General features: G+C 36.2%; 1 protein-coding gene across 1 annotated transcript in view; it reads left to right on the forward strand.

Annotated features, from left to right (window-relative positions):
• The window catches only part of LOC132284858 (uncharacterized), a 131,805-nt gene that overhangs the window by 101,522 nt on the left and 15,647 nt on the right, over positions 1-14,636 (forward strand). Inside the window, exons 46-52 of the mRNA XM_059787025.1 lie at positions 4,309-4,363; positions 7,031-7,161; positions 7,293-7,778; positions 7,879-8,706; positions 8,814-8,890; positions 10,710-11,142; positions 11,256-11,342. Coding sequence (XP_059643008.1) covers positions 4,309-4,363; positions 7,031-7,161; positions 7,293-7,778; positions 7,879-8,706; positions 8,814-8,890; positions 10,710-11,142; positions 11,256-11,342 — 2,097 coding nt within the window. The remainder of the gene's footprint in view (positions 1-4,308; positions 4,364-7,030; positions 7,162-7,292; positions 7,779-7,878; positions 8,707-8,813; positions 8,891-10,709; positions 11,143-11,255; positions 11,343-14,636) is intronic.

The raw sequence follows: 14,636 nt of genomic DNA on the forward strand, positions 1-14,636 counted from the left end.
ATAAGTAATAACAAGTCCGTCCTTGACAACACTCCCCCTCAAGCTAGTGCAAAGATATCTGTAATGCCCAGCTTAACTAACATATTTGGGAAGCAAGTCTTGCTCACACCCTTAGTCAAAATATCAATAAACTGATCACATGTGTTGATGTATGGAGTGCAAATCAGCCCAAGACGAAACTTTTCCTTGATGAAGTGTCGATCGACTTCAATGTGCTTTGTCCTGTCATGTTGAATTGGATTGTGGGCAGTGCTAATAGCAACCTTGTTGTCACAATACAACTTAATTGATTTGCGAACAGGATAACCTAACTCACCCAACATCGTTCGTAGCCATAACAACTCACAAACTCCATGTGACATGGATTTGAACTTAGCCTCTTCATTTAACTCTCCTCGGCCTGGATATACGAAAACACATCTCTAATAGATTCAGGGGCTAGATGCTTGCCTAACACTTGTACCCTGGCATGCTCGTATCTCGGATGCAGACCCCCAAAGAACTCATAGATTTGATTCCTTTCTACCTTAGCACGAAAAGCTTTAACATCAGCTGCACACATAGATATGTGGTCTTGGAAGTGATCTAACTCTTCCCCTTTACCACATAAAGTGTGGTAATATGTAGCAAGAGTTTGGTCTTCTTGCTTGAATCTTGAAATCTGTTGTTGGAGTTCATACAATTTTGCAAAATTTCCAACTGGGGAATACGTCTCTTCCACAGCCTTCCATACCTGTTTAGCTGTTTTCACAAATAGAAACCCTTTACTAATCTGTGGCTGCATTGACTGCAATAACCACATCATAACTAGTGCATTATTTGCACTCCACTCTTTGAATTCAAGATCACTCTTGGAGGGATACGTGACAGTCCCTTCGATATGGTCGATTATCCTACGACCAGTGATATGCATATGAGCAGATTGAGCCCACTCCATATAAATCGTCCCATCCAGCCTAATAGTCGTAATACAAAGGCCTAGATGGTGATCACTACTACCGCCCAATACTGGAGTCAGACTAGGAGAAGACTCGGCTTCTTTTGAAGTCACCTCTGAGCTAAACATTTTATCAAACAGTTTTTAGGTATACAATCCTCAGAAACAAAAACAACAACAAATTACGTGGAAAACCACCTCTCTAACACACAAACAACTGCAACTCGAAAGATTACCATCTTCTGAGATGCATAAAAAAGTGACCACACAGTCACCACACAAATCCTAGAAAGCAACAAAGTAGACCATACCAGAATCACGAACGATGAAGAAAAAGCCATTGTTGAAGAAAAAAAAAAAAACGTCGATCAAGACTGCAATAGATCAAAAACAGGTCCAAAAATTTTTGGATGTGATTAACACTTCTTCCTTGCAAACAAATTCCCTCTTCAAAACCTTCACACCCATTAGGGTTTTCACAAACTTGCCCTAGGGTTTCAACTACACTCCTAAGCTTTACAAACCATGCTCTGATACAATGTTGACTTTAATGTTATGTTTGGTAGGAAGGAAAAAAGAGGGGTGGAGAGAAAATAGGAAGGAAGGAACAAACTTCCTTTGTTCGATAGAGATGATACAAGAAAAGAATGGAAAATAGGAAGGATGACTCATCCTTCCTCCTTTACAAATTTTCATCTGTCATTTTTGGGCGGAAAAAATGAGGGAAGACAAGTGGACGGTTATAGAAGTTTTAAATTAAATACTATCATAAATTATACAAGTTTTAAATTACAGTACTATACTCTATAAATTACAATATTATTAGATATAATGGTAAAAACAATTAAAACTTTATTTTTCCTTCTCTCTTAATGAACATAGGAAATTATAAGCTTATTCTATTCTCTTCTATCCAACTAAACGAAAAGAAGGAAATACATAATCTCTTCCCTAGGGATGTCTCATCCATCTCTTCTTCTCTCCCTTCCATTCAATTTTTTTCTTTCATACCGAACAGAGCATAAGAGATGATCAAATCAAGAGTAAAGTATAAGAAGAAGAAAAAGAGAAGAAAGAGGATGAGAGAAAAAGAGAGAGAGAGATGGGGAAAGAGTGCAAGAATGAAAGAATTCTTTTATCCTTCCACCAAATTCAATTTATACCAACACGTTTCAGAAATTACACATAAGCCCCAACATTATATAAGTAATAACAAATAAGCCCCTAACAACAACAAAGCCCATATGACTGCGACACTTTCATTATACTCTCTCTTAATATTTTTTACAATTAGCACCTCTATTTTTAGGTGAAAGAATACAAGTGATAAATATAAAAAATACATTGATGCGGGATTCCTAAAATGAATTCCATAAATCACTCCTATGATATTCTCCAACAATTAAAAGGTGTTTATTTCCTATATACTTCATATGTGATGGCCATATATTGTCAGTTTTTTTTTTTTTTTTCAAAGAAAGATCAGACACTTTAGGTGTATTCATCTTGTTCCCAAAATTATCTGACATGGTGCCTTTTTAGATGTGTTTGTGCTACATTAAGGCTTGTGCTGCAGAGTGTTTGGGATGTCTCAGGCAAGTGTGCAAAATAAGAAAATTCCTTTTTGAATTACACATGTTCATTAGGCATAGGACATGTGTCTAAGAATTCCCTTGAAGTTTCAGTGTCTAATGCATGTCTGACTGGACACAGCACCTCATAGAAGTTCCCATTCTTCTTAGCTAAAGATTGATTCATCTATAAAGAGGAGGAAAGAGAGAGGAAGAAAATAGAACTGTGGGATTTCTCTCTATCTCGTGAATTTATACATGAGTTCTTAAACTGTTCAAATCACAAAATTTGCCTTAATAATGACATGCATTGTCCATCAATAGAGAAAATCAAAAAGAGGAAGATAGTGATGGGAAGAATTAGAGATGTAGGGTTTCTCTCTCATGAATTTATTTGAGTGCCTAAAAATCATAAATTCCAAAATTGCACCTAATAAGGATGTTAGAGGATGTAAATATTGAAGTTACACACTCTCTAATAGCTTAAGCTTTTGGAGCAGATGGTGGTTAACATGGTATCAGAGCCTATAGTCTCCAAGTTCAAACCTCACCGTCACCCTAATAATTAAAATTGAAAACTTGTGTTGGACCAAAAAAAGGTCACACGTGAGGGGGCCGTGTTAGAGGATATAAATATTGAAGTGACACTCTCTCTAATAGCTTAAGCTTTTGGAGCAGATGGTGGTTGACATGGTATCAGAGTTAAAGGTCAAAAGTCTCAAGTTCAAACCTCACCGTCACCCTAATAATTAAAATTGAAAACATGTGTTGGACCAAAAAAAGGCCACACGTGAGGGGGTTGTGTTAGAGGATATAAATATTGACGTTACACCCTCTCTAATAGCTTAAGCTTTTGGGGTAGATGGTGGTTTTCTTTTGTAATTTGTCAAGAGGTGTAGAAGGGTAATTAATAACTTGAATTGTGACCTTATGATTGTTAATCTCGACTTTGACCATGTCAATTATACTCATATTCATGTCACGTGTTATATGAGAAATTGAATGGTTTGTTCTTCTATAATTTTGTTTCTAAGCGACTATTTGCATTTTATTGATTTCAGATATTTCTATATGTTGTGTTTGCCATTGATTTTTAGATGAAGAAGGTTTATTGCTATAGTTCTTTAAGAGCTCCCTGCATGTGCCCTTGAACCTGTTTATTTCATTTATTTCTGCACGTTTGATTTTAAAAATCTTGGAACATGATTTGAAAAGCGAGTTTAACTACTCACTACAAAAGGCAAGCAAGGCTAACTTGCCCTGACAAAGACACACAAATCGAGGATAGAATATAAGGTCTTTCACCTTCACCCAACCTAGGGCCTTCAAAATTAAAAATTTAGTAATACATATTCTAAATTTAAGGTATGGCCCTCAAAACTTTTTATTTCACACCTGCTCGAGCGCAATGCTGGCAATGCCAACATGGTATTTATTTTGCTAAATGTGACTAACCAACCAATCACAACACAAATTGATATTCTAATTCATCTTGATACAGGAGGTTATTAGTGTGTATTGTGTTACATACTTAAGTAAACTCATCCTTGCATGTAAATTAGGTAGTGTTGAAATTTTATGCCTGTTCCCAAATTTCACGTTACAATATAATTCTTTGTTTTGTATGTTCTAAAGCCATTTTCTTTATTTTTTAAGATTACCTCTGGAAGAAATTATGAACCACGTATATGATGCTTGAATTTATTTTGTCAAGTCTTTCCGTCAATTGTTTATGTGTTCTCCTTCAATCTGCATTGTGCATTTCATCCCTACAGAATATTTCATTTGTGAGCATTGCAGGGGCACGCTAAGTTGGAAGTGGAAGTAACAAACCTTGCAGCAAAAGCTGGAAAAGGTATATGGCTCAGCACTACAGCTTCTAAATCAGAATTTACCCAAACTTGTGTAAACATCTATTGATGCATTTAATGTATTTTAGTTGATGTCTGCCACTTAAATTGCTGGTTCATATGCTATTAATATTTGAAATGAATAAGAGCATCCATCATTTGAAAGGACTAAATCAATTTTTCAAGCTTCTCCTTGTCTATAGAGTACTTTAGGTCTTCCCCAAGGACTTAATGCAATGTGAACCATCATCGATTTAATGTTGGTTACAGAATTAGCTGTAATAAGATGTATAATTTGTTAATATAATAATGATTTGTTCAACTTACCATTGAAGATTACTCTTAGTCTTGGCACACTTGCTTTAAAATTGTGGTTTCCAATTTAGAAATCAATATTAGGTTAATTTTGTGTTCTTTGATGATGTGGTGGGTCAAAATTGAAGAGAGAAATAGAAAATGAAGAACACAAGGATATACGTGATTCATCCAGTGGGGCTTACATCCACTTCACACCAAGCCCAAAGGGCTATATGTCTTTCTTATACTCTCTCTTGATTTTGTTTACAATAACCACCTCTATTTATAGGTGAATTGGGAAAAAATTGTAGCTAGAGAATAGAAATTTCTTGCTTAACAAGTATTTTATAATAAAGGAATTACACAGAAAGTCAAATACAACTATGGCAACAACTTGTTGCCCAAGTATAGCAACGTTAACATTCTATCAAGGAGTGTTTTAAGGGCTTAAATCACTCCTATAATTATTCTCCGACACCCCGCCTTCCCTAAGTTGGTACACGGAAATTTAACTCAAGTGTCCAACTTGAAACTAAATATGAAGTTGTTGAGAGTTTGAGACAAGTAAATCAGAGATGAGTTGATCAGAAAATACGACGAGTTGATCCAAAGATCCGAGATGAGACGAGTTGATCTGAAGATCCAAGATGAGTTGATCTGAAGATTTGAGACGAGTTGATTCGGAGATCCGAGACGAGTTTATCCGAAGATCCAAGACGAGTAGTGTTTGCAAATATAATAGCCACGATTTATAGAATGACTTACCGTATTAACAGAGATTTGATTATGCTATAAAATATGCCATAGAATATGCTGTGATTTCATTTAGATTTAATTTAATTTCCTTTCTTGTAATATGAGCATGTGCTCTTTTTATCTATAAATAGTAGAGTAGTGAATGAGTGATTATCTCATACAAGCCTTTACACAATTCTGTCATTTCTCTTCTCTTTCTTCTATATCATATTTTTACTTGGTATCAGAGTTGGGGTGGTTCGACTGCAATGAGGGCATTGCGAGTTCAGCACCACCCATTTGGGAATGGTCTAAGGTGACATCGCTTCATCCGACCTCAATGAGGGCGTTGCGAGTTTGGTACCACCTATTCAAAAATGGTCCGAGGAGACGCTTGTTTCTTTCTACGGTCTGATGAGAAATTGTTGATTCTTTCATCTACATTGTTTAAGCATATGTATGAAGGGCAATGGTCGAAGGAGATATTGTTGATTCTTCCTTCTACATGTTTTAAACATGAGTATGAAGGGAAATGGTCTGAAGAGACATTGTTGGTTGTTTATGGTCTGAGGAGACATGATTGGTTATTTATGGTCTGAGGAGACATTGTGAATTGTTTATGGTTTGTAGAGACATTTTTGATTTGTTGATCAGCACTTCATCTGAGAGAAAATCTTCGCTAGTCATATTTGCACTCCATTTGTCCCAAGCTCTCAACAGCTTGCAGACATTTTTACAAAGGGCGTTAGCAAGATTGTGTTTGAGAATGCATTGTCCAAGTTGGGCGATTCTGATATCCATGCACCAACTTGAGGGGGAGTGTTAGCAGATATGATAGCCACAATTTATGGAATGACTTACCTTCTTAGCAGAGATTTGATTATGCTACAGAATATGTCATAGACTATGCTGTGATTTAATTTAGATTTGATTTAATTTTCTTTCTTGTAATATGAGCATGACTCTTTTAATACATAAATACTAGAGCTGTGAATGAGTGATTATCTCATACAACCCTTTACACAATTATGTCATTTCTCTTCTCTTTCTTCTATATTATATTTCTACTAGTAGAGTATAGAGTAGGTTATGATAAATTTGCTCTGATACCATGTCAAAATTGAAGAGAGAAATAGAAAATGAAGAACACAAGGATATACATAGTTCAACCATTAGAGCTTCCATCCACGGCAGACCAAGCCCAAAGGGCTATATATCTTTATTACACTCTCTTGATTTTGTTTACAATAACAACCTCTATTTATATATGTGAATTGGGAAAAACTCTAGAGAACAGAAATTTTTTGCCCTACAAGTATTTTATAATAAAGGAATTACACAGAAAATCAAATACAAATATGGCAACAACTTGTTACCCAAGTATAGCAACGTTAACATTCTGTCAAGAAGTGATTTAAGGGCTTAAATCACTCCTATAATTATTCTCCAACATGGTGCTTACAAATGGTGTCAACATTCTTCTAATATTCTTTGTGCAATTAGGTATTATTCTGAAGCAGGATTTAATGATCTTTTCTACGCAATGCATTATTCCCACTCATTGCAAATGATTCTTTGTAAAGAAAACCTTTTCATACATATAATTGTGCTGATCTCAAACTTGTTTCTTGGAGATATAGGTGAAGTTGTGGGTGCGTCTTCATTTTCTGTTGGACAAGGTTCAAATACGTTGAAGAAGGTGGCTTCAGCCAGAATACTGCATCAACCATCTGATGTTCAAAATATTTTATCATATCCACTAAGGAAAAGGGTTAGTTCTTATGTTTGACATACATATTTTTTTGTATTTGTGCAATTATATTTATACCCTTCACATATTTTACAATACATTTTTTGTTTGGAATCTTCTATCTTGCACTAATTTCCCATTTTTCCCTTCAGGGTCAACTTAACAATGATGAAATGTATTCCAGCGGATGCCTTCTAGTTTCCACTTCTTATTTTGAAAGGAAAACAATTGCAAACTTTAAAAGTGATGCAGAAAATAGAGCTGATGTTGGTAGAGATGTAGGATTCTGGATGGGTCTTAGCTCAGAGGGCCCGTGGGAGAATTTTCGTTCATTTCTTCCTCTTTCAGTGCTTACCATAGCAGTTAAAGATGATTTTATTGCAATGGAAGTGGTGACAAAAAATGGAAAAAAGCATGCAATTTTCAGGGGTCTGGCTACAGTTGCAAATGATTCAGATGTCAAATTGGATATTTCCCTCTGCCATGCTACAGATGCAAGCAGTCATAACATTATGGTAGAAGAGATCTTCGAAAATCAACGTTATCATCCCATATCTGGTTGGGTAAACAAGTGGCCTGGCTCTAGTGGTAATAATTTTGGGCCATGGAGCACTAGGGACTTCTCATATTCATCTAATGTGAGTGTTTTCCAAAGTTATGGTTAGAAATGCAAGTTTAATTTTATTTGGACTGCCTAACTGAGCTTCTTTAATCATTTCCACTTTCTCTATTTTGAAGGATTTTTTTGAACCTTCCCTCCCCCTTGGATGGACATGGATATCGAAGTGGACCATAGATAAACCTCAGTTTGGTGACAATGATGGATGGGCATATGGACCTGACTATCCTAGTTTGAAATGGCCTCCAACTTCTTCGAAGTCATCCGCAAAATCAGCTCTTGATTCTGTCCGTCGAAGGTGTTGGATTCGTACTAGGCAAACTGTTATTAAGCAAGGCATAAACAACTCGAACAATGTTGTTGGTACCATAATTCCTGGTTCTTCCACTGTTTTACCCTGGAGGAGTATTGCCAAGGATTCTGATTGCTGTTTACAAGTCCGTCCTTTTGTTGATCATGCTGAGCCCTCGTATTCATGGGGATGTGCAGTTGCTGTAGGTTCTGTATACACCTGCGGAAAGGACCAGTCCTCCATGGATCAAAATTTTTTCTCTAGACAAAATACCTTGAAGCAGGGACATGAAATTCCAGTTTCTTTATTCAAGTTAAATCAGCTTGAAAAGAAGGATGTACTTTTTTGTTGTTGTCCTGCTACTGGCACTAAACAATTTTGGCTTAGCATCGGTGCAGATGCCTCAGCTCTTCACACCGAGCTGAATGCTCCTGTTTATGATTGGAAAATATCCATTAACTCTTCTTTGAAGTTGGAGAATCGACTTCCTTACCCAGCAGAATTCACTATATGGGAAAAGTCAAAAGAAGGAGATAGTGTTGAGCGGCAGTGTGGTATTATCTCATCACAGGGCAGTGTACATATATATTCTGCTGATATCCGGAAACCTATATATCTTAGTCTCGTTGTTCAGGGTGATTGGCTTTTGGAAAAGGTATGATTTTGAATCTTAACATGCATGTAATCTCTTTGCTGATGAATGTGGATAACTGTTCTTATTTTCAACCCTTTTAATGTCTTCCATTGTCCTTCTATTCTCAGGACCCTGTTCTGATTTTGGATTCATCATCTAATGACCATGTTTCATCATTTTGGTTGGTTCACCAGCGGACTAAAAGGTTTGTAGTTTTCAAAAAAATAAAAATCTTCTATGTTCTGATGTGCAGTTGCTTTGTTTACTTGTCATAGTACAGGTTAGAGGACAAAACATATGAAACATGATCATGTTCAATTTTGTTTTCCTTTTACATACCTACTATAATTATTGGCAAATGGCCATTGAGTATCATAGTTTGTTTTTCAGGATGTGTATGCATATGAAGGGGCAGAAACTATCTCAAGTACTATTTTTCTGTGTTTTCTTTGTATTGAGGTATTTTCTAAATCTGATGGGCTGCCGTTGCAGATCGATAAAAGCAATAGCCTGACATCTGCTTCATTCTTAAGTAGCAATACCAATTTTGAGAAATCAAAATTGTTATAGAGCTCAGAATTGTTACTGAACTATACGAATTAGTGTTGAAGGATTTATATATTTAAGTTACACCCTCTCTAACAGCTTAAGCTTTGGAGTAGATGGTTGTTAACATGGTATGTGAGCAAAAGGTCTCGAGTTCAAACTTCCCTGTCACCCTCATTAAAAATTGTAAAACACGTGTTGGACAAAAGAAGGCCACACGTGAGGGGGTGTGTTGAAGGATTTATATATTTAAGTTAAGCCCTCTCTAACAGCTTAAGCTTTTGGATAGATGGTTGTTAACGATTAGGTTTGATTATTATCAGTTCCTTGACTCCGTAATCCAGTTTACTTGTGGAAATCAGAGGCATGCAGCCACTAATCATTTTTTCAATTGGTTTGGCATAGATAATTGCATAAATAATGCCTTTCATCTTTAGATGTTGTTTTAATAAATTTCATGCTACTCATCACAGTTATCAGTAATAAGTAACAAATACTTGTATGAAACTCCTTCCCTCCTCCCCCCAATAAATGTGTGTATGTGCTTCGTCTCCCAAATTCAGCAACAGAGTACAATTAAACTCGAAGCACTTTAATGCTTAGGAGGGAAGGAAAAGAGGAACAATGGAGCATTGTCTCCATTTATTGGTACAAAAAAGGGTTAGAGAACAGGGAAGGATGGATGAGTCCAAAATTGGATGGAAGAGGAGGGAAGACTGATAACTGTCGTGTAGAATGTAAAATGACTAACCTTCAACGTTTTCCACACTTTTGGGTTGAATGTTTGCTTATGTATTCATTTAGATAATGAGTGTGTAATGGTAAATAAAAAGTAAAAAATAAATACAAATCACTCCTTCATGTAAAGTGCCAACTACTTGTTTCCCCTCCCACTCAACCAAACAAAAGGAGGGAAGGATAACTTTTTTCCCCTAGGGATGACTCATCCTTCCTTCCTATACTCCCTTCCATCCACTTTTCCATCCTTCATTCTGATTGAAGCATAACTATTTCCTCATGTTTCATCTCATTAAGTTATATACTTGCTCATTAAACAAATGATTTATACACCCATTCTTTAAACTCAATTGTTTTACATGTGCATTAACGAACAATTAAGATAAGGATGGAGGAAAGGGTATGTTAACCATGTTTGCTGTCTCCATTATATTGTAATTATCCAATTGATGTTTGATTCAAGATGTTAAGTTAATAACTGATTGCCCAAATCAAGATGTTTGAGAATAATGCTTCTTTTTTTCATTTTTGTCTTTGATTGATAATTGTTCTCTCTAATAAAGAGAAGATTATTGTTTCTTGTGTTCTTTCCCCCAAGCAACAAAGGGATTGGAGTTCCTGATGATATGGTTAAGATTTTAAACAGGATTCACCTGGACCACAAGACCAGTGGTTCTTGTGGATATAAATTTGCTTTTTGGTGGTGGTTACTCATCGGCTTCGTGACATCATCTATGCAGGAGATTGCGGGTAAGCATTGAACGTGACATGGGGGGAACCACAGCTGCCCCAAAAAACATTAGGTTTTTTGTTCCGTATTGGATTAATAATGACTCCTCCCTGTCTTTGGCATATCAAGTTGTGGAAATTGAACCTCTCGAGAATGCAGATGTAGCAATTAAATCTGCAAAAACTGCCTTGAAAAATCCTACAAACTCGATGGACAGGAGAAATATTGGCCCAAATAGAAACATTCAGATATTGGAAGCAATTGAAGACACAAGTCCAACACCTAGCATGCTTTCTCCACAAAACTATGTTGGCCGTGGTGGGGTTATGCTATTCTCATCACGAAATGATGCATATCTGTCCCCGCGAGTGGGCATTTCTGTTGCCATTCGAAATTCCAGGAATTATAGTCCTGGGATTTCTCTTCTTGAACTGGAAAAAAAGGTGATATACATACAGTTCCTTATCACCTTCATTATGGCTTCAAAAATTCTTTTCCTTTTTTAAAATTTTTATCTTAAATTTGTGATCTCATGGAAACTTGACTTATCTTCCAGCAACGAGTTGACGTAAATGCTTTTAGTTCTGATGGATCTTATTATAAGCTCTCTACTTTAGTGCACATGACATCAGACAGAACAAAGGTATATTTTTCTTATCTTGAAACATTATTTCTGCTTGTAATTAATAATTGCTGACGGTAATTTGATTTTCCAGCAGTATTTATTATGTAACAGTCCTCGACTTCATCACACCACTATGAATCAACAACTAGATCACATCGTTTTAGTTCAATTTATTTTGACATGTGTTAAATTTGGATGCGGAAATAAGAAATGCAAATAAGAAAAGGGAAGAGAGAAAGATGGAGAACACATGCATATACATGGTTCGGCACTGAGGCCTACATCCATGGACAAAGAGCCACTAAGGACTATATTTTCATTATTCAGATCTTTTTTTGCTGGAGTACAAAGAGCCTATATATAGGCATGGTAAAGATAAGAATATATGGAAGGTGTACAATAGTCAAAGGAGACACCGTGATTGGTGGAGGATTTTACTCCACCATTATATAGAAATATTTATAGTTGGAAGGAAATTGACCAGATCACCGTGATTGGTTTTTTATAGAGAGAAAAGTTCTATGTCTATAATTCATATGTTTACATTTTGTACAAGTATATATAGGACAGAGTGAAAAAGTATAGAAGGAAAAAAAAAAAAAAAAAAAAAAAAAAAAAAAAAAAAAAGGTCAAACAAAACCCTACAATCTGCTCCTAACTTACAATGATAATAAAATCAAATCCCTACAATAAAGGAGTTAAATATGGCAGCAACTATAGAAACTATAAGGCTAGAAGATCTGCTGTTTATACAGCTAATATTAGCTTTCACAACTAACATCTTTCAACGTTTTCCGCTAAAATTCCGGTGTCTCAGCTCTATTTATATTATGTTTATGCCATTTTTGTGATTACAATTGAAACATGTGATTAACTAATTAACTAAATTTAAAAATAAAAAAAATTAGTTTCAAAGGAGTATCCGACACACACACCACCTTTTGAATGTGGCAATTTTGCTCATTTCACCCAGCACTTCCAAATTGAGAATGTCATGAGAGAATCATAGAACAATATATATATATATAATAAAAAACTAAAGGAAAGACACCTGGAATCTAAAATTGTAAGTGGGCAAAATGGAATATATTTAATTAGTATTTACAATTGATAAAATTTATATATATATATATATATATATATATATATATATATATATATATATATTGACACAAATTGGGCTGAAATTCAATTGTATTAAAATCACAATGAAATTACATTGTTATATACACTTCAGAGGATCTGAATTAGGAAACTCTAAAACTAGGAAACTGTCTAATCCTAGAAATATTGACCAAAGACCAATTCCCTAAAATCAGGGATTACAATGATTAAAACATTACAAAATCTCCTAGCTAATTACAGCTATACACACACTGTTTCCTTAGCTAATTACAGCTATACACACACGCTTTCCTTATTTATTGAACTGAATTTTCCACACTCCCCCTCAAGCGGTGAATGGATATCATCCATTCCAAGCTTGCTTGCTAGTCTCTGAAAAAACGTCCCAGACAATCCTTTGGTGAGTATGTCTGCAAGTTGATTGCTAGTGGAAACAAATAAAGTGCAAATTAGGCCACTATCAAGCTTCTCCTTTATAAAGTGCCTGTCAACTTCAATGTGCTTCGTACGGTCGTGTTGCGCTGGATTATGTGCAATATTAATGACTGACTTATTGTCACAATAAAGCTTCATTGGACCTTCCCACTTAACTCTTAGATCTTCTAAGACAATTTTCAGTCATAATAATTCGCAAATCCCAAGTGCCATTGCTCTAAACTCGGCTTCTGCACTGGATCTTGCCACAACATTATGTTTTTTACTCCTCCAAGTCACAAGGTTGCCTCCTAGAAAAGTGCAATAACCCGAAGTAGATCTCCTATCAATTATAGACCCTGCATAATCTGCATCAGTGTAAGCTCCTCCCCCTTCTTAAATAGAATTCCTTTGCCCGGTGTGCCTTTCAAGTACTATAAGATTCGATGCACAGTCCTAAGATGTGACTCTTTGGGATTGTGCATGAATTGACTTACAACACTAACTGCATAGGCTATGTCTGGTCTAGTGTGTGATAAATGGATAAGCCTTCCCACAAGTCTTTGATAGGAGCCTTTATCTACTACCGTGTCTTCCAGAGCATCTCCAAGCCTGTGGTTGAACTCTATAGGCATCTCTGCTGGTCTGCAACCTAACTTGCCTGTTTCCATCGGCAAATCTGTTACATATTTTTGCTGAGATATGAAAATTCCTTCCCGAGAATGTGCTACCTCAATGCCGAGAAAATACTTTAGTTTGCTAAGCTCTTTGATTTCGAATTCTTTCACTAAACACTTCTTTAAATTCTCCATTCCTTCCAAATCGTCACCTGTCACTATAATGTCGTCTACATAGACTAACAATGCAGTCACTCCCCCTGAAGCCAAGTGCTTTGCAAACAAGGTGTGATCGCCTTGGCTCTGTTTGTATCCCATATCGAGCATTACCTTGGCAAACCTTCCAAACCAAGCTCTTGGAGACTGTTTTAATCCGTACAACGCCTTTCTTAACCTATATACCACCTGTCCTGTATTCGAACCAAACCCCGGTGGAACTTCCATATAAACCTCCTCCTTGAGATCACCATGTAAAAAGGCATTTTTGACATCGAATTGCTATAAATTCCGGCCCAGATTAGCAGCCATTGACAAAAACACTCTAACGGTGTTCATCTTCGCAACAGGAGCAAATGTCTCAAGATAATCTATTCCATACATTTGGGTATAGCCTTTAGCAACTAATTTTGCTTTATACCTCTCCAATGAACCATCTGATTTGTATTTTACCGTGAATACCCATCTACATCCCACCGGTTTCTTCCCTCTCGACAATTTCACCAAGTCCCATGTCTTGTTCTTCTCAAGTGCTTCCATTTCGACCTTCATGGCATTCTTCCAATTCTCATTACCTAATGCCTCGGATATGGTTTTGGGAATGGAGATTGTGTTTAGGCTTGTGAGAAAGGCTTTGTGGTTATGGGACAGATTCTTGTATGACATGAATAAGTACAGAGGGTGTTTAGTGTATGCTCTAGTTTTCTTTCTAATAGCAATGGGAATATCATAATCACTTTGGTCAAGAACTTCAGTGACACCATATTCATTAGAAATAGGTTCAGTAATTACCTCGCTAAGTCCAAGAGCAGGGGTTGATTTGGGTGATTGAACCTGCACAGATTGAGTGATTGGTGCCTTTCTTCTTGAAAAAACAAGCAGTGGACGAGTAGAGTCTTGAATTTGCTTTCCCTTTATCATCTCTTGTGACTTGGGTGTA

Source organism: Cornus florida, unplaced genomic scaffold (genome assembly GCF_030987335.1).
Source record: "Cornus florida cultivar Cherokee Brave unplaced genomic scaffold, ASM3098733v1 CherokeeBrave_3.0.0_Hap2_Chr01, whole genome shotgun sequence".
NCBI classification, from domain to species: Eukaryota; Viridiplantae; Streptophyta; class Magnoliopsida; order Cornales; family Cornaceae; genus Cornus; species Cornus florida.